Source organism: Capricornis sumatraensis, chromosome 5, assembly GCF_032405125.1.
Source record: "Capricornis sumatraensis isolate serow.1 chromosome 5, serow.2, whole genome shotgun sequence".
Lineage (NCBI taxonomy): Eukaryota > Metazoa > Chordata > Mammalia > Artiodactyla > Bovidae > Capricornis > Capricornis sumatraensis.
In genome coordinates this window covers 91,480,337-91,499,765 of record NC_091073.1, presented here as the reverse complement: position 1 = coordinate 91,499,765, position 19,429 = coordinate 91,480,337, and the positions used below count along the sequence as shown (strand labels likewise).

General features: G+C 39.8%; 1 protein-coding gene across 15 annotated transcripts in view; it reads left to right on the top strand.

Moving 5' to 3' along the window:
• CADPS2 (calcium dependent secretion activator 2) overlaps positions 1–19,429 on the top strand; it is a 563,191-nt gene that overhangs the window by 513,925 nt on the left and 29,837 nt on the right. For all 15 annotated transcript variants that reach the window (XM_068972950.1, XM_068972951.1, XM_068972952.1 and 12 more), the window contains 2 exons: positions 7,984–8,067; positions 8,170–8,202. In XM_068972950.1, coding sequence (XP_068829051.1) covers positions 7,984–8,067; positions 8,170–8,202 — 117 coding nt within the window. The remainder of the gene's footprint in view (positions 1–7,983; positions 8,068–8,169; positions 8,203–19,429) is intronic.

The following is a 19,429-nucleotide window of genomic DNA, read 5'->3' as shown; positions in this document are numbered from 1 at the left end:
TTCCTTTAAGATTGGTTAAGTCCAAGGGACTCTCAAGAGTCTTCTCCAGCACGACAGTTCAAAAGCATCAATTCTTCAGCACTCAGCCTTCTTTATAGTCCAACTCTCACATCCATACGTGACCACTGGAAAAACTGTAGCTTTGAGTAGACAGACCTTTGTTGGCAAAGTGATGTCTCTGCTTTTTAATACACTATCTAGGTTTGTCATAGCTTATATTAGAATTAACTCAAACAAACTGGGAGTTCAGGAGCGTGAGACTTCATTCCTGCTTCATGCTACCAACTGGGTCTCCTTGCATGACTGTTTCCTCATCAAAAAAGCAGGAGCACTGGATGAGAAAAATATCTACAGCCTTTTCTCAGTCTAAAGCAAAGATCCTTATATATGTTTGTGTGTGGAGGCCTCGGGGGCCTGCATCTTTTCTGCCCAGGCTCTCAAGTTCCATAGCACACGATGTGCTAGACTTAGAAGACAGCCCTGAGATCACCTAGCAGGGGCTTTTCAAGCATTTTTATAATGTCTGTGACATATTTATATATACTTTATGATGTGTGTGAGATATATCAATATTTAATGTCTTCAAATATGTCTTAGATGGTGGTTGCTCAGTCACTAAGTCGTGTCCAACTCTTTGTGACCCCATGGACTGCAACCTGCCAGGCTCCTCTGTCCGTGGGATTTCCCAGGCAAGAACGCTGGAGTAGGGTGCCATTTCCTTCTCCAGGGGATCTTCTCGACCCAGGAATCAAACCCTGGTCTCTCGCATTGGCAGGCGGATTCTTCACCACTAGTGCCACCTGGGAAGCCCACGAATACATATACATACACATACACATGAAGACCAATTCTTCTTGATAACCTAGAGGATTTCTGCCTGTATTTCCTTTAAGAGAGACAGAAGACAGATCTGAACTGTCTGGATGATATAATTGAACTATCTTCCCCCCCAACCCTAACTCAACCTGATTAAGTCAACTATTTTTTTATTAGTTTACTTATGTATTTTTGGCTGTGGTGTGTCTTCATAGCTTTACATACACATAAGAAAATGACTCTTGCTGCTGCTGCTGCTGCTAAGTCACTTCAGTCGTGTCTGACTCTGTGCGACCCCAGAGACGGCAGCCCACCAGGCTCCCCCGTCCCTGGGATTCTCCAGGCAAGAACACTGGAGTGGGTTGCCATTTCCTTCTCCAATGCATGAAAGTGAAAAGTGAAAGTGAAGTCACTCAGTCGTGTCCAACTCCTAGCGACCCCATGGACTGCAGCCTACCAGGCTCCTCCATCCATGGGATTTGCCAGGCGAGAGTGCTGGAGTGGATTGCCATTGCCTTCTCCTAATGACTCTTCAATTCAGTCGCTCAGTCGTGTCTCACTCTTTGCAGCATGAAAGAGCATGAATCGCAGCATGCCAGCCCTCCCTGTCCATCACCAACTCCCGGAGTTCACTCAGACTCAATGTCCATCGAGTCAGTGATGCCATCCAGCCATCTCATCCTCTGTTGTCCCCTTCTCCTCCTGCCTCCGATCCCTCCCAGCATCAGAGTCTTTTCCATTGAGTCAACTCTTCTCATGAGGTGGCCAAAGTACTGGAGTTTCAGCTTTAGCATCATTCCTTCCAAAGAAATCCCAGGGCTGATCCCTTCAGAAAGGACTGGTTGGATCTCCTTGCAGTTCAAGGGACTCTCAAGAGTCTTCTCCAACACCACAGTTCAAAAGCATCAATTCTTTGGTGCTCTGCCTTCTTCACAGTCCAACTCTCACATCCATACTTGACCAAAGGAAAAACCATAGCCTTGACTAGATGGACCTTAGTTGGCAAAGTAATGTCTCTGCTTTTGAATATGCTATCTAGGTTACTCATAACTTTTCTTCCAAGGAGTAAGCGTCTTTTAATATCATGGCTGCAGTCACCATCTACAGTGATTTTAGAGTGCAAAAAAATAAAGTCTGACACTGTTTCCACTGTTTCCCCATCTATTTCCCATGAAGTGATGGGACTGGATGCCATGATCTTCCTGTTCTGAATGTTGAGCTTTAAGCCAACTTTTTCACTCTCCTCTTTCACTTTCATCAAGAGGTTTTTTAGCTCCTCTTCACTTTCTGCCATAAGGGTGGTATCATCTGCATATCTGAGGTTATTGATATTTCTCCCAGCATCTTGATTCCAGCTTGTGTTTCTTCCAGTCCAGTGTTTCTCATGATGTACTCTGCATATATGTTAAGTAAGCAGGGTGACAAAATACAGCCTTGACGTACTCCTTTTCCTATTTGGAACCAGTCTGTAGTTCCATGTCCAGTTCTAACTGTTGCTTCCTGACCTGCATACAGATTTCTCAAGAGGCAGGTCAGGTGGTCTGGTATTCCCATCTCTTTCACAATTCTCCACAGTTTATTGTGATCCACACAGTCAAAGGCTTTGGCATAGACAATAAAGCAGAAATAGATGTTTTTATGGAACTCTCTTGCTTTTTCCGTGATCCAGCGGATGTTGGCAATTTGATCTCTGGTTCCTCTGCCTTTTCTGAAACCAGCTTGAACATCTGGAAGTTCACGGTTCATGTATTGCTGAAGCCTGGCTTGGAGAATTTTGAGCATTACTTTACTAGCATGTGAGATGAGTGCAATTGTGCGGTAGTTTGAGCATTCTTTGGCATTGCTTTTCTTTGGGATTGGAATGAAAACTGACCGTTTCCAGTCCTGTGGCCACTGCTGAGTTTTCCAAATTTGCTGGCATATTGAGTGCAGAACTTTCATAGCATCATCTTTCAGGATTTGAAACAGCTCAACTAGAATTCCATCACCTCCACTAGCTTTGTTCATAGTGATACTTTCTAGGCCCACTTGTCTTCACATTCCAGGATGTCTGGCTCTAGATTAATGGTCACACCATCATGATTATCTGGGTCATGAAGATCTTTTTTGTACAGTTCTCCTGTGTACTGGAGAAGGAAAGGCAATCCACTCCAGTATTCTTGCCTGGAGAATCCCATGGATGGAGGAGCCTGGTAGGCTTCAGTCCATGGGGTCGCAAAGAGTCGGACACGGCTGAGCGACTTCACTTTCTGTGTATTTTTGCCACCTCTTCTTAATATCTTCTGCTTCTGTTAGGTCCATACCATTTAAACCCCGTTAAAACCCAGCAGGAAATTTAAACCCATATGCCGTGTGGCACACTGCAAGTTTCATTGTACCAGTCACTTCAGTGTGCCTTCATCTTTAATTTCCCTGAGGGTGTACGTGATGAGGCAGAGTTGGTAATCACCCAGACAGAGTTTAGGTGCTCAGTATTATTCCAAAAAACCCAGTAAATGACATCCACAATAAAGAGCAGGGAAACAAAGAGATTACAGGGTTTCATTCCCACCCGACGTTCTCAGGAGAACCGAGCTCAAGGCAATCTGTGAGTATTTATATACTCCCTGAGCTGTACAGAGAAAGTTCACAGGAAGCAGTTAAAAACACAGCAACTAAATCCAGCATTTAACTGGATTTTTTTGGATTCTTGCAGCTCTACACAGTTAAAAGCCAGGTGGAAACTATATTGCTGTTAGTCAACATTGATGTTAATAGATGTGGGGTTTTACGGTAGCTCTTCCACCACATGTGCCTTGACAAAGAAAACCTTCCTGTTGGAACCATATGGCTCACCTGGTTGGTCCCAGGGGGCCCGTCACTGCTCACTGCCATGTAAGCACTTAGAGTCCCTGCTGTATGGGGCCTCCCCCAGGACCATTTGGAGTAGGAATGATCCCAGGGAGAGACTCTGTCCTATTGTTAAAATGGAGGCCAAGAATTCTGTGACATGCGTGCAGCAGGACCACCCATCCACACGTTGGACTTGGTGGGGTATAACCTGGTGCTGCTTCATACTCTAAAGAAAGGACAAGCTAGACAGGCTGCCATCTGCCACAGTGGGGAAACTTCTGCCTGCGGGTCATCTGCTAATGGACTTCCCCCAATGTTGTCTTAGCCACTCCATTTCAGCTATCCTGCTCGGGTCCCAGGCTACCATGTGAATGAAGCTTACCCACTATCCTGCGATGGAAGTCAGTTTCAGTTACACTGTTTGTCCTTCATCACTTCCTGCCTTGCCTCGTGACCAACTGTATACATCTCTTTCTCTCCTGCTAGTTTGTATGTTCCTAGAGGGAAGGTTCTAAGATTCATCCTTTTTGTATTTCCCATATTAGGTGCTCAATAATAATAACCAAATAGTGTTTATTGAACACTTATTATATACCAAGCACATTACCGTCATATCATTTAATTATTACAAGTTTGTAATGTGATGATAAAAAAACAGAGCTTTGGAGCCAGACCACCTCTGTATCCAAAGCCTCCCTCCTCTACTGTCAGCCCCAAGACCTTGAAACAGATAGTATTCCGACCTGGGTCTTCTGACTTATGGTGTCAACTCTGTCCTGCCTCCACAGATATCATTTTATCGAATAAGACCAATTCTGTCATAACCAAATTTATTATTTCTCCTTACCACTGAACAACCCCAAGGTTACCCCCACTAACTTGTAACTTAATATGTGTAGGTTTTTAGACATATAATCCCTAGTGATTTAGCTGATCATACCAAAAATATTCATTCTTTACATCTCTTAGTGTGTTGCCATTTTCACAGCCCCTTCATCTGAATCATCTCTGTTGATCTCCACCCCATCCTTGTTGTGGGCAGAGCAGTGTCAGCCTCCTCGTTTTACTGATGAGTACACTGAGGCTAGAGAAGCTGAATGTCCAGCCTCTTAACTCACAGCCAGAGAGTAGGCAGAGCTACAACTCAACCTCAGACCTTCTCAATCCATCCAAGGTCCACCTCTACCTTGCCTAGCCCCTCAGCATCACTCACCTGTGTAAGCAGATACTTGCTTGCAGGCACCAGGAGCCAGGTGCTGTGCTAAAGCCTTCAGTGGTTCAGGTTGTCTGGTAACCATAGCAATGGTCGCTCTCCTCGTGGCAAATGAGATCACCCAGTTCACACTAGCACTCAGGATTTGAGTTACTAGAGATGAGGCATTTTCCACAGAGGGCCATTAACTTTGGAATTCCCTTCCCCTCATCTGACACAGCCCTGGAGTATTGGCCTTCTGGGTCTTTGCCAACCACATCAAGTTGAGTTAGCCAGCTATGATTGGCAAAAAATCTGAACAAGCAGGAGGAAAGTGCTCAGTTGACTTTTAGTTGTGAGCAATTTGTAATTTTGTGTTATTTGCTGTTTGTGTCCCCTAGGATAACTAACCAACCATACATCATTCTCGTTCTTTAAAAACAAAATTTTAGTCAGCAGTTTGCATGAATTTGTTTCTGTGTTCTTACATCATGTCGCAAATGATGTGATGGAGAAACCTATAGGGAAGTTTTTGTTTCTTTTGCATAAACTATTTTGCAGTAATTGACCAGCCATAGAGAAAAGATTATCTCCTGTGCACTCTCAGTGAGTTCCCTGGTCACCAGAGACCAATAAGCTGTGTCCCTGGAACTATTATCACTTTGTTGAAGAAGCTGCTATGTGAACAAAAACCAGCCTTCATTAATTTCCCTTTTCGTATTTAAAAAACCTTGTCAGTATTTTCCCTGTGGGAAAGTATAATTTTTCAATAGTGCATATTATTTTAGTTCTAAAAAGGAAAGATGTAGGGTCAGTCAGTTCAGTGGCTCAGTAGTGTCCAACTCTTTGCGGCCCCATGAATCACAGCACGCCAGGCCTCCCTGTCCATCACCAACTCCCGGAGTTCACCCAAACTCATGTCCATCGAGTCAGTGATCCCCATCCAGCCATCTCATCCTCTGTCGTCCCCTTCTCCTCCTGCCCCCAATCCCTCCCAGCATCAGAGTCTTTTCCAATGAGTCAACTCATGAGGTGGCCAGAGTATTGGAGTTTCAGCTTTAGCATCAGTCCTTCCAATAAACACCCAGGACTGATCTCCTTTAGAATGGACCGGTTGGATCTCCTTGCAGTCCAAGGGACTCTCAAGAATCTTCTCTAACAACACAGTTCAAAAGCATCAATTCTTAGGCACTCAGCTTTCTTCATAGTCCAACTTTCACATCCATACATGACCGCTGGAAAAACCATAGCCTTGACTAGACGGACCTTTGTTGGCAAAGTATTGTTTCTGCTTTTGAATATGCTATCTAGGTTACTCATAACTTTTCTTCCCAGGAGTGTCTTTTAATTTCACGGCTGCAGTCACCATTTACAGTGATTTTGGAGCCCCCAAAAATAAAATCTGACACTGTTTCCACTGTTTCCCCATTTCCCATGAAGTGATGGGACCAGATGCCATGATCTTCGTTTTCTGAATGTTGAATTTTAAGCCAACTTTTTCACTCTCCTCTTTCACTTTCATCAAGAGGATTTTTAGTTCCTCTTCACTTTCTGCCATAAAGGTGGTGTCATCTGCATATCTGAGGTTATTGATATTTCTCCCGGCAATCTTGATTCCAGCTTGTGTTTCTTCCAGTCCAGCATTTCTCATGATGTACTCTGCATATAAGTTAAATAAGTAGGGTGACAATATACAGCCTTGATGTACTCCTTTCCCTAGTTGGAACCAGTCTGTAGTTCCATGTCCAGTTCTAACTGTTGCTTTCTGACCTGCATATAGGTTTCTCAAGAGGCAGGTCAGGTGGTCTGATATTCCCATCTCTTTCAGAATTTTCCACAGTTTATTGTGATCCACACAGTCAAAGGCTTTGGCATAGTCAAGAAAGCAGAAATAGATGTTTTTCTGGAACTCTCTTGCTTTTTCCATGATCCAGCGGATGTTGGCAATTTGATCTCTGGTTCCTCTGCCTTTTCTAAAACCAGCTTGAACATTTGGAAGTTCACGGTTCACATATTGCTGAAGCCTGGCTTGTAGGAGATCCTTATTAACATCTCTTCTTTATCTTCATGCCATATCTTAATGTTCCCACTAAATGAAATAAAATGCTTCACATTTTTAATTACATTACAGTATATATGTGTGTATATATATATCTTTATTTTCATTTCATAGAAACTGAAAGTTTTAGAAAGGTAAAATTCTTAAGACAATTTAAATTCCATATCGCTGCCCCAACACAAACACACTGTTTGACTGATGGGAGAACCGGTGCACTGGTTGTCTGGACTCCACGTTGCAATCAGCAACAGAATCAGGATTTACTTTCTCAGTCTGGTGCTCTTTCCATTGTACCCTGACATGTTTGTCTCTGTTTGAGCTCCTGACTCCTTTGTAAGCTTCTGAAAGCCAGAGTGATCCTTACGTGTCCCAGTTGGAGCTGCTTGGTGAATACTCGCAAGCTAATATATCAGACTTTATTTTAGTGTTACAAGAGTCTCAGATGTTACACCTCCTTTTCATTATCTGTTCTCTTTTTCATTTAACCTCTTCTGTGGTTAGAAAAAGTTGGCGAATGGTCAAGTGATATATGATAGAATGGGCTTTGAATGCTTGACCATTGTTGTTTCTAAACATCTTATTTTTTTCTTGAGGTGTTATTGACATGTTACTGACATTATATTAGTTGCAGGTGTACACCATAATGATTTGATACCTGTTTGAATTTCAAAATGGTCACCACAATAAGCCTACTTAACATCATCCATCCCCATTCATAGTTATAATATTTTTCCTTGTGATGAGAACTCATCTATACTGGAGTTGAAAGTTATTCTAAGGAATAGTCTCAGGGATTTAAAGTTATTTACTAAGTGGTTTAAATTATCTCACACATAGTAACCAGACTATTATACATTGTTCTTTTATCTTTAAAAATGTACCTATTATTTCCTGAAAAGTGAAAGGACCTTAGAGTTCATCTTCAAAATAAGATAATAAACATCACAAGTCAACCTCTTAAGTGTCAGTTTGTACGTTTTGGGTTTTTGTGCCATGGGAGAAGTTGGTTCAAGAATTGTTTGCCCTGTTATGTGTTTGTGTGTACAGTCCTATCCTAAATACTCAACCATAAACTGGATTCTAGTTTGTTTCAGTGCTGGAAGGGGTGTTGTCTAAGCTCTCAAGATATGATGAAGGCACTTTCTTTTCATCCATCCTGTCATTCACTGTGAGTATTTTGAATGAGTTCTCCTCTGCTGTCTTTTGACTGCTATCATAGTGCTTATAAGTTAAGAAAATAATTCTCATAATTATCTCTTTTCCACTTAAGGTGAAAGCAGCTGCAAAATATGTTGATGTTCCAGTAAGTATTTTTTATTTGCTTTTAAAAACTATATATAATTCCTCTAAAAAAGTATTTATGGTTCACCATGGGTTTATTTCAAATCTTTAAACCATGTAATTCCCTCAGGGAGCAGTTTATTTTCCTTAAGCGAGGACTAGCCCTCGTAGCAAAACCTGGCAAGGTTATTTCAGTGTACTTTTTGTGTTGTAACTTGGGGACGCTTATGGAGGTCACTTCATCTTGAGAACATACCAGCTCATTGGTAGCTCCAGGATCAGGGAGAGAATGCCTCACATTATTTATAGAAAAAAGTTCACTCTCCTTCCCTTTTCATGAAGGCTCTAACAGGTGTCTTGTAGGAGTTTAAGTAACAAACAAGAGGAATCAGTTAAATCAGAGGACTAGTTTTCTAAATACAGGAGTGTTATAAATAAATCAATGTTGACTTACTTATCATTTGGTTTTTTACAGAATTCTTGGGAAATAACGCATAACCTGTAAGCTTGTTCAAAAATTAAGAGAGTAAACTATGAAACTTGCTTAGCTACAATGAAAAAAATTTACATGATAATTATAATCAACAAGTTAGTACAGCATTTGTAAGTTGACAATCATTAACAAAGTTTTTGCCTTAAATTCTGTTATCACATATATATGATCAAGGCCTCTGACATTCTGTTGAATCATGTGTCTTGGCATGTATATCAAAGAGTTAGAACATAATGAAAAAAAAACATAAAATTTAAAACTAAGTGGAATATAAGTCATCTCATCTTTAATTTAGGCTGTGCTTGAATAGCATTACCATCTCTAGGTCATTATTATAAATGTTAGCACTTTTAGTGCTGGCAAGTTTTGTATATCTGTTGTAGGTGGCTCTTATTTTTAAATTTCATGACTTAATTTTATACTATGGATAGACAGTCCCCAGATTTATTGATGCTATAGTTATTAAAAATGAACATTTGAAATGAAAAGGCCATGGACTTTCCTGTCTTTGCCTAGGGTTTCTTGGGAGGTTTTGTTTGTTTTTAGTTTTACAAATAATTCCCAAAGAAGTTTTGTCATACTCTTTGTCTTGTATTAGAATCAGAAAATCAGTACTGGGCAATAAGCAAAATAATCACATGTGTGTGGTCCTGCAAAGGAGCAGCTCAAAAGAGAGAAAGAAAGCAGTAAGGGGGAATAGTTTATTGCCATCTGAAGAAGAAAAGGACCAGTCATCATGGGAACATATGGACTTTATTGTTCTTAATGAGTACTTTATAATATAGATTTTATTTTTAATTTTGAATTATTAAATACAAATGGAATGGAACATCATAATTATTTCTGTTCTTAGGGCTTTTGCGATTCTTAATTTGGCTCTGTACTAGATCTGTTAGAGCCCATAGAGCTTCATCATTGAAAGACACGGGAAGTGGTTCATTCATGCTCCTTCTCAATGCAGAAGCCCCCTCTCCTAATAGCCCTCAAAAAGATTCAGTCAAGCTCTTTTAATTTTTTCAGTGATTATAGGCTCACCATAAGGAAGCTTCCTCTTATGTGTAATGAGTTGAAATTCTGTACCTCTGTGAATTCTATTTTGTTTCTAATTCCTTTTCTGCATGATAGCCCTTCAGATATTTGGTGATAATTATCATGCATTCTCTTCCCAAGAGATATGATGGCTATTCAAAAGGATTTGTTGTCTAAGGAATTCTTATTTTCTACATTAAACATCCTCAACTTCTTCACTAAATTTCTTGGCTAAATCTTATTTAACACTCACTAAATGCTAGACTCTGGGCTATAATGAAAATATATATGTCCTGCCTGCAAGCTGTTCCATGTCTAGGAATAAAAGAGATAGAGAAATAGTTCAGTTCAGTTGCTCAGTCGTGTCTGACTCTTTGTGACCCCACGATCTGCACCACACCAGGCTTCCCTGTCCATTACCAACTCCCAGAGCTTACTCAAACTCATGTCCATTGAGTCAGTGATGCCATCCAACCATATCATCTTCTGTCATCCCTGTCTCCTCCTGCCTTCAATCAGCATCAGGGTCTTTTCCAATGAGTCAGTTCTCACATCAAGGAAATAGACATATCATGGAAACAGCCATAGCAATTGTACTCAGACTCTTTATCATACCAGTCACTGTCTAATGAATTCCAGCTTACTAATGTCACTATTATATCACGTTGCCACACACAGCAAAGCATACTAAACCACAGATGTGGTGTGGCCATGGTAGATTGCTAGAGTTTCTCCCTTAGATCTGGAAATAAACTTTAATTTCAAAAATTATGAGATCTGTTAGCTGTTACTATTTTTTTATGCTAAAACTCCAGCAAGATACCTTACTGAAGCAGTCTTTTACAGAGAACCTTATGAGAAAAAAAGAACAGTGGCTTACCTTTCACAAAAATTAACTCACAAAAAAAAAAAAATTAACTCACAACTGATTTAAAAACCTACTTGTGAAATGCAAACAATAAAACTTCTAGAAGAAAACATAAGAGAAAATACTACCTTAAGTTTAGATACAAACCCCAAAACATCCATGAAAGAAAAACATTGTAAGCTGGACTTAATAGGTGGCTCAGATGGTAAAGAATCTGCCTGCAATGCGAGAGACCTGGGTTGGGAAGATCCCCTGGAGGAGGGCATGCCGGCACACTCCAGTATTCCTGCCTGGAGAATCCCCATCGACAGAGGAGCCTGGCAGGGTACAATCCATGGGGGTCACAAAGAATCAGATGCAACTAAGCCACTAAGCACACACAGTACACTACACTTTTAAGGAAGTAAAACAACAAGCTACAGACATATATTTGTCAAAGACTTTATGTAAAATGTACAAACAACTCTTAACACTCAAACAAACAGCACAATTAAAAAATGGGCAAAAGATCAGAACAGATACTACAGTGAAGACATATAGGTATCAAATAGGCAAATGAAAAGATGCTCAATATCATTTGTCATTGGAGAAATGAAAATTAAAACAGTGAGATACTATTACATACCTATTGGTATGGCTAAAATTTAACACTGTTAATAGCAAAATGTTGACAAAGATCCAGTGCAAGAGGGATTCTCATTCATTGCTGATGGAAATACAAAATTGTACAGCCACTTTGGGAGACTATTTGGCAGTTTCTTACAAACCTAAATTTAGGCTTTAGCAACCCACTGATTACACTCCTAGGTATTTATTCAACTGATCTGAAAACATATGTCCACAATGAAACCTGCAAAAGTGTTCATTGCAACTTTATTCATAATCATTGAAAATTGAAAGCAACCAAAATGTCTTTCAGTCCAGCATATGGATAAACAAGAAGTGGTATATCCATACAGTTAAGTGGTATTCCTAATGCAGAAGAGAAGGAGGAATTCATGTTCCTGGAACATACTTGATTATCAGGTATACCTTATAGCACAGGCTAAAGATGTATAAATGTCAATAACAGAAAATGATTCAAATATAGTCATTTAAATATAGCATGTTATGAACATAGTCTTATGTATCTTTACAGCTTTATTGAGGCATAACTGATATATTAAAAACTGCACATATTTAGTGTTTATAATTAGATGAGCTTGGAAATAGGCATATACCTGTGTATGGGCTTCCCAGATGGTGCAGTGGTTAAGAATCCACTTGCCAAGGCAGGAGACACAAGAGACCCAGTTCGATCCCTGTGTCAGGAAGATCCTCTGGAGGAGGAAATGGCAACCCACTCCAGTATTCTTGCCTGAAAAATTCCATAGACTAGGGAGGCTGGCGAATTACAGTCCATGGGGTTGCAAAAGAATCAAACATGACCGAGCGACTAAACACGTAGCATGCATATACTTGTGTGAATGCCAATTACTTTATCAAATGGAAATAGAATTATACCACTTCTAGGCTTGTTGCAAATATGTTAAGCACTTTTCAGGACTCCTACAATGAAATTAGTGATTGATAAATGTTAGCTGTCATTATACATCATTATTATTGATTATAGTAAATCTAGTGTCCAGATTCTAAAAAATTAATCATTCTGTTCTATACTATCTTATTCACATCTATTAATGTGGCAAATCTATCAGTAGTCTTTAAAAACCAACGAATACTTTTTAGTTTACCTCCTATTGTAGAGAGCAGCCAGCATAGTTAAGGGAATCGAGAAATAATGGCTTATAGAGAAAAAAAAAAAAGGGAAATCAGGATATTACTCTTGAGGGAGGAAAAACCTAAGAGACAAGAGAGTCCTGTTTAATGTATGGAGTTCCCATTTTGCAGAAGAGGAAGCCTCAATATTTATCAGTCAAGAGGACAGAACAAGGATCAGTAACAAAAACCCAGTGGGAGCTGGGTTACATCAGTGGAACTGACATCAGTATACTAAGAACAAAAAAAAAGAAACTAAAATTTTTTACAAAGGTGATATAGTATAGTAGTAATTACTCCACTCTTTGCCAGGTGTGGCACTGCAGATTGCTGAACTATGTGGGGAAAACAACCAGATGACATTTAACATTTAAAGGGACATTTAAAAGCCCTTTCTGGGGCTTCTTTCATGGTCCAGAGGCTGAGAATCTGCCTGGCAATGCAAAGGACACAGATTTGATTCCAGGTTAGGAAACTAAGATCCTACATGCCTCACAGCAAGTGAGCCCACGCATCACAACTAGAGAGTCTGTGCACCACAATGAAGACCCCACCTGCCATAGCATAGACCAGATGGAACCAAATAAATTTTTTGTAAAAGCCCTTTCCAACTCCAATTCTGAAATTTTGCTTTATAGGTCATTATCAGGCATTTTGGTGTGGATGTGTATGTGAACAGTGCCTATTGCAGGTTATCCTGCTGCCATTATTACACACATCACATATGATCTCTGTGCTGGTCAGTGAGGTGACAGCTAGAGAGACCTGGAGGACCAGATGAGGTTGACGGTGACCGAGGACAAGGAAACTCCCCCTGGATGGGCTGCTTAGCGCTGCTGCCTGATCCTGGTGGTCCTCCCTGAGAAGGTGGAGGTGGCTTATCCTTTTCCTGTCTTCATTAACAGTTCTCTCAAACGTTCTCTAACACTTGCCAAAGATTTCTAACCTTCCAATTCTCCACAGTGTGACTTGAATTCAGCTCTATACTGTGTGGGCTCCTCCGGTGGTCCTGGTGGTAAAGAACCTGCCTGTCAATGCAGGAAGCAGAAGAGACATGGGTTCAATCCCGGGTTGGGACGATTCCCTGGAGAAGGAAATGGCAACCCACTCCAATTCACACTGGAGTCAACCACTCTTGCCTGGGAAGTCCCATGGACAGAGGAGCCTGGTGGGCTACAGTCCAAGGGGTTGCAAAGAGCGGCAATGTGAGCGACTAAGCACAGAGCATACTATATTGAACAGGCTTGGTGTGGAGTCCAGGATCTCAGTTCAAGTCCCGCCTTTGCCCCTTCCTGGCAGTCTGACCCCTGGGCTTCCCACCTGGGCAGTGACAATACTGCTGCCATCCCTGTGCTGTCTCCTTCCATAGGTTCTTTTGAGGATTTGATGCACATATTAATGTGCATAATATTAAATAATAATAAAAGTACATATTTGTTTATAAAAATAACGAAATAAATATCAATATGTATTATAAAAATAATAAAAGTGTATGTTATGTGCTTTATAACTGTCACACACTATTGATATAAACAGGATTGTCTTCGCTTCTCCCTGGAATGATGCTCCCTGCAGCATACATTGCCCTGCACCCTCTGCTTCAGAACATGACCATTTTCCAAAAGAAAAACCATTTGTTTTCCACAGGGTGAAAAACATTAGATTGCTTTTCATTTATTTTCCTTTTATTTTAGACTCTCAAGCACCTTGCATGTGCCAGTGATGACTTTTAAACGTACAGCCAGTCAGTTCAGTGACAAGAGGCGTCTTTCCTCCTTCCTTTGTTCAGACACTGTTTGTTACTTAGATGAGGCCGCTGGAACACTCAGTGCTTTACATCAGAGTGAGAGCCAGGCAGAACATGGGGAATGGTGCGCGTGCCCACTGGGACGTGTTCACCTACAGAGGCAGGTCGCACCAGGACCAGGCTGAGAGTCTCGCCATTAGAGGAGCAGGGGAGGTAGCCTTCTGTGCTTCCTAGAAGAGTGCTTTACTTCTTTCATCTTTATTTCTTTGGTTTTCTTGTCTGTCTCATTCTTCTTACAGAAGGTAAATCCATGAGCTGCCTCCAGACCCTAACATTCTAGCATCCTCATGTGTCCTTTAGGCCTAAATCTGAAAGGTTCCAAATTAGTGCCAAATAAGACAACCCCAGGCAATCTGAATTTTAAAGGTGAAATTAAATAATACCCACAGCATTTAAGTTTTACTTGTTCAAGTCCTCAGTGTAGTTTCTATAGTTGACATCATAGCAGCTATAGATAGGGGAAAGGTTACAACTGTATTATAAATGGGAGATTTAATATCTTCATAATCACCCTAATTATTACTCATAATAATGAAATATAATATTGAGCGTATATAATAATGAAAATAGTAGTATAAAGCTAATGTGTGACATACGTGTTAGCACTTTCCTCTCTGTATCAGCAGCTAATTGTCAAAACTCTTGAGACGTTAGTGATCTTATCAATCAAAAATAGCAAGAGAGATACTATACGCTCGTGACCTCAAGTGGGAAAGTCATAGTAAGATGAAAATTAAGCCCATGAGTCTCAGTTGAAAACCAACCTGCCTCTTTTCCTTGAGTACTTTAGGCTATTATTTTAAATTACTATTCAATATTCCTTTTAATATTTAAAATAACCTCCTCTTTGGAAGGTTTTCTGCCACGATACAACAAAAATGTTTGATCATGCTAGTGCTTAAATCAATGAACACATAAAATATGTCACTATTTAGAAGGAATAGTGTGAAGCTTTCAGGTGAATTTTAAGAATTTGAACAATATAACTGCATAAACTATATGAGTGTTAATTATAGCAGATTCTGATGTAAGATATTCTCACAGCATTGTGATAGGAATCTACTTTTTTACTGACTGTGCTTACAGGGAGCAAACAGAAGACCCTTATCCAGAGCAAGATCCTGGAGTAATGGAACCCTCTCCCTTAGAATGTGGGACTGAATGAAATTACATACTTAAAACATACATGTTACATGCTCCAAGTCCAAGAAATGTTTTCAAATGGATGTGCATGCCATTATCTAATTCAGAATTTCCTACTTCCTAATTTGGGTTCCAAATGCATTGTACTGTGAATTAATAGAATTTTGAATAGCTCTACAATTAACAAAGGGAAAGGTGTCTGTGGCTGCTGCTGGAAATAATTTGTTTTAAAAAACTGGATAAACGGTTATTAGGAAATCTTGAAAATTGTATATCCATATGACTTTTCCATTATTTACATTTCTTCTGCCCCTTTTTATGAACTAGTCTTCATCCTGGGCTTATATTTAAGTTGGAATAAATCTAATTCGAAGACCTTAGTTCGGTTTCTTTCCTTTTGATTTTCTATATGAATACAATATAATTATTCTAGTTTTTAGAAAATTTGGCTTAAAAAAGTGTATGTATGTTTTACATATAATCATCACAGCTGTACTCAAAAAAAATTTTTTTTAAGTATTTGAGTGTATATAACTTGTTAAACTACTCCAAATTCTTTTGAGAAGCTTAATGTTAAGAGCATTTTCACTCAAATATAAAACATAGAAATTGCTGCATAAATTCCAAACTAATAAGGAACATATTAAACAATTTAAAAAAATATGTTGTTGTTAAAGGTACCTCAGATAAGTTGTGTGTTTGTACAATTAGGTCTTGTGTTCTCTGATCATCAGTCATAGACTTTTCCTGAATCTGAAATGCCAAAATGGAAATGTAAATTTTTCCTACCACAACTTCATATTGAAGAGACATGCTATTGTTTTAAATCTCAGAAGATCCATTTTTCTTGCAAATTAAAATAATGACCAGGTGCAGGTATTTCATTTATGAAGCACGCAGATTATCATAAATCAAGATATCAGAGTTCCACTCCTGATTGTTTCTTCAAGGCAGGCTTTTCTAGGTTATGAGACATGCACTTTCAAATTAAGTCAATTAGACTGTAGCTTCTATTAATCTTTGAGACGGGAATAGTATATTTAAAAATTTGTCTTCTTGTTAAATAGACACCATGACAGTGTTTGCATAGCGTATTGTTAACCTTCCATGGAAGGTTAAGCAGCTTCTTCTGTATCTAAATCTGTAGCTGTGAAAAATGTCTGCAGCACTGCACCCACCTACCCATGAATGAGGAAAGTGACGACTTGCACCTGTGGAATTAGGTGCAGCAGCAGGAAGTAAGAGCATTTGTAGCATATAATTAACGAGGAATTTTTTCTTTCTTTTTTTGAACAGCATGTTCATCTCACTAAGTTAACTAGTGATTAACACTGGGAGAAAATGTGCTGGAGTCTGCACCCTTACTTAAACACATTCACTCGCTGGTGTATTCTGTTTCTTATGCGGCCCAAGTCAGAGGAACTCACCTTTCCATACTCTATTCCCTTCCATATGTATCGATTTCTTTATGCCCCTGGGGGAATTTTTTAGATGTTTTACCTTGTACTGTCATTTCATTAGCCACATTCTGTTCTTTTCTGAATCAACTTAAAAGTAATCCAGGAAGTCTTATTTTGATTTAGAGATTACTACCCTAAAAAGCAAGATGGAGAAGTTAGTGCTTAGTGAACTGAAGATCTCAAAGGTTTAAATGGAGAATGGAAAACAACATTGACTCTCTTTTAGGGGTAAAGGCAATGGCACCCCACTCCAGTACTCTTGCCTGGAAAATCCCATGGACGGAGGAGCCTGGTAGGCTGCAGTCCATAGGGTCGCTAAGAGTCGGACATGACTGAGCGACTTCACTTTCACTTTTTACTTTCATGCATTGGAGAAGGAAATGGCAACCCACTCCAGTGTTCTTGCCTGGAGAATCCCAGGGACGGGGAGCCTAGTGGGCTGCCGTCTATGGGGTCGCACAGAGTCAGACATGACTGAAGTGATTTAGCAGCAGCAGGGCTTTCCTGGTGCCTCAGATGGTAAAGAATCTGCCTGCAATGCAGGAGACCCAGTATTTTATACATAATGTGCTTGCTATAGGGCTTCCCAGATGGCACTGGTGGTAGAGCACCCTCCTGCAAATGCAAGAGACATAAGAGACACGGGTTAGATCCCTGAGTCAGGAAGATCCCCTGGAGGAGGGCATGGCAACCCACCCTGTATTCTTGCCTGAAGAACTCCATGGACAGAAGAGCCTGGTGGGCTCTAGTCCATAGGGTGATGAAAAGTTGGAACCAACTGAAGCAACTTAACACGCATGTGCTTACTATATGGTCTTTAATCGTTATTTTCTCCTTTGTTAAGAAAACTATAATTACAAATTACTTTGCCAACAAAGGTCCATCTAGTCTAAGCTATGATTTTTCCAATAGTCATGTATGGATGTGAGAGTTGAACTATAAAGAAAGCTGAGCGCCAAAGAGTTGATCCTTTTGAAATGTGGTGTTGGAGAAGACTCTTGAGAGTCCCTTGGACTGCAAGATCAAACTAGTGCATCCTAAAGGAAATCAGAAATCAGTCCTGAATATTCATCGGAAGGACTGATGCTGAAGCTGAAACTCCAATACATTGGCCACCTGATGCAAGGAACTGACCCATTGGAAAAGACCCTGTTGCTTGTAAAGATTGAAAGCAGGAGGAGAAGGGGATGACAGAGGATGAGATGGTGGATGGCATCAATGACTCGATGGACAAGAGTTTGAGCAAGCTCCCAGAGTTGGTGATGGACAGGGAAGCCTGGTGTGTTGCAGTCGATGGGGTCACAAAGAGTCAGACATGACTGAGTGACTGAACTGATAATTACCAATATAGAAAACATTTCTAAGTGTACCTCTCTAGAATGTAATATTCTTGATAAAAACTCATCCAAATCTGCAGTTGTTAAGTTGAACTGGCTATTCCTTTGATAAGACTGAGGACACCCACTTGCACCAAAATGCGTAGCAATATTCTGTCTGGCTGATGCAGTCACATGCATGCCTTTCATTTACGCACCAGAAAATGAAAACTGAACCAAGTGTGTTCAGTTTTTGTTTTCTGACTAAACTTTATTTCCTAATAAGATAATGTGTATTAATGGAATGAGACACAGTGACTTCCAAAGTATGTAAATTTTACTGCCATAAAGCAAGAATCTTAGCACGAAGGAGCACTGAACCAGCGATAATGTCTTCTATCCAAACACATTTGTACTGTAAGTAGAAACTGTTTAAAAGGAAAATTATATCTTTTTCAGCAATTTATCAGAGATAATTACCCTTCATACACCAAAGGAACGATAAAGTGTTTTAAAGAACTATAATTCTAATTGGTAAATGTCACCAGCTGTTGCAGCTATTCTTACTTGTGTATATTCTTTTAATGATTATAGTTTCATGCCACAAGCTACATGAAAATATATTCACTAGGTGTGAAATTCCCGTATGTCACAGTTTCAAGAATAGGTAAACAGCTCAAAGATAAAGGAAGAAATAATGCTAATGAGGAATGTAAAAATTGTAGGTTTTGTTTACTAGGCAAGCAGAGCTTAATTTGCCAAAGGGGAGAAAATGTAATTTCAAGAAGAAAAAGACGACACTTAATTTGTTGAAATAAACTTAAATGAGCCTTCCTTAACACCCCCAACCAGGGATTCTAATTTTCTTAGTTGTAAAACTGTCTCAGCTTACACATTTCAGTATTACAGCCCTTCGGTCTGCCAAAGGAAACTGCACAGAGTTTTCTTTTAGGCTTAAATTGTAAAGTGTTTGTTAGTTTCAGGTGGCAAAAGATAGGTTTTTCCTGGACAATGTTTCATGGTGTCTAATGTTATCTTAAAAGTGATCAAAGAAACAGAAAATTACCTTCCGAGTCTGTGGCAGGTGTATAAAGGCATCATTCTCCATTTCACCTGGCTATAACTCAGTTTCCAGTGAGTCTGATGGGTCCAGTGTTTAACTATTGTAAACTTATAAGCATACTCCTCTTTTGAAAGGCAAAAATAAAAATGGGGTGAGGCGAAACGGTGGAGGAGGCAAGCCTCACATGTGTTTATTCTTTAACTCTCAGTCCAGCTGGGCAAAACCCTGTTGCCTTGGTATTATACATATCAGGTGGAACTGACTTGTTATCATATGTGGAAAATTTTTCTGTCATTTTCATTCTGCAGCAGT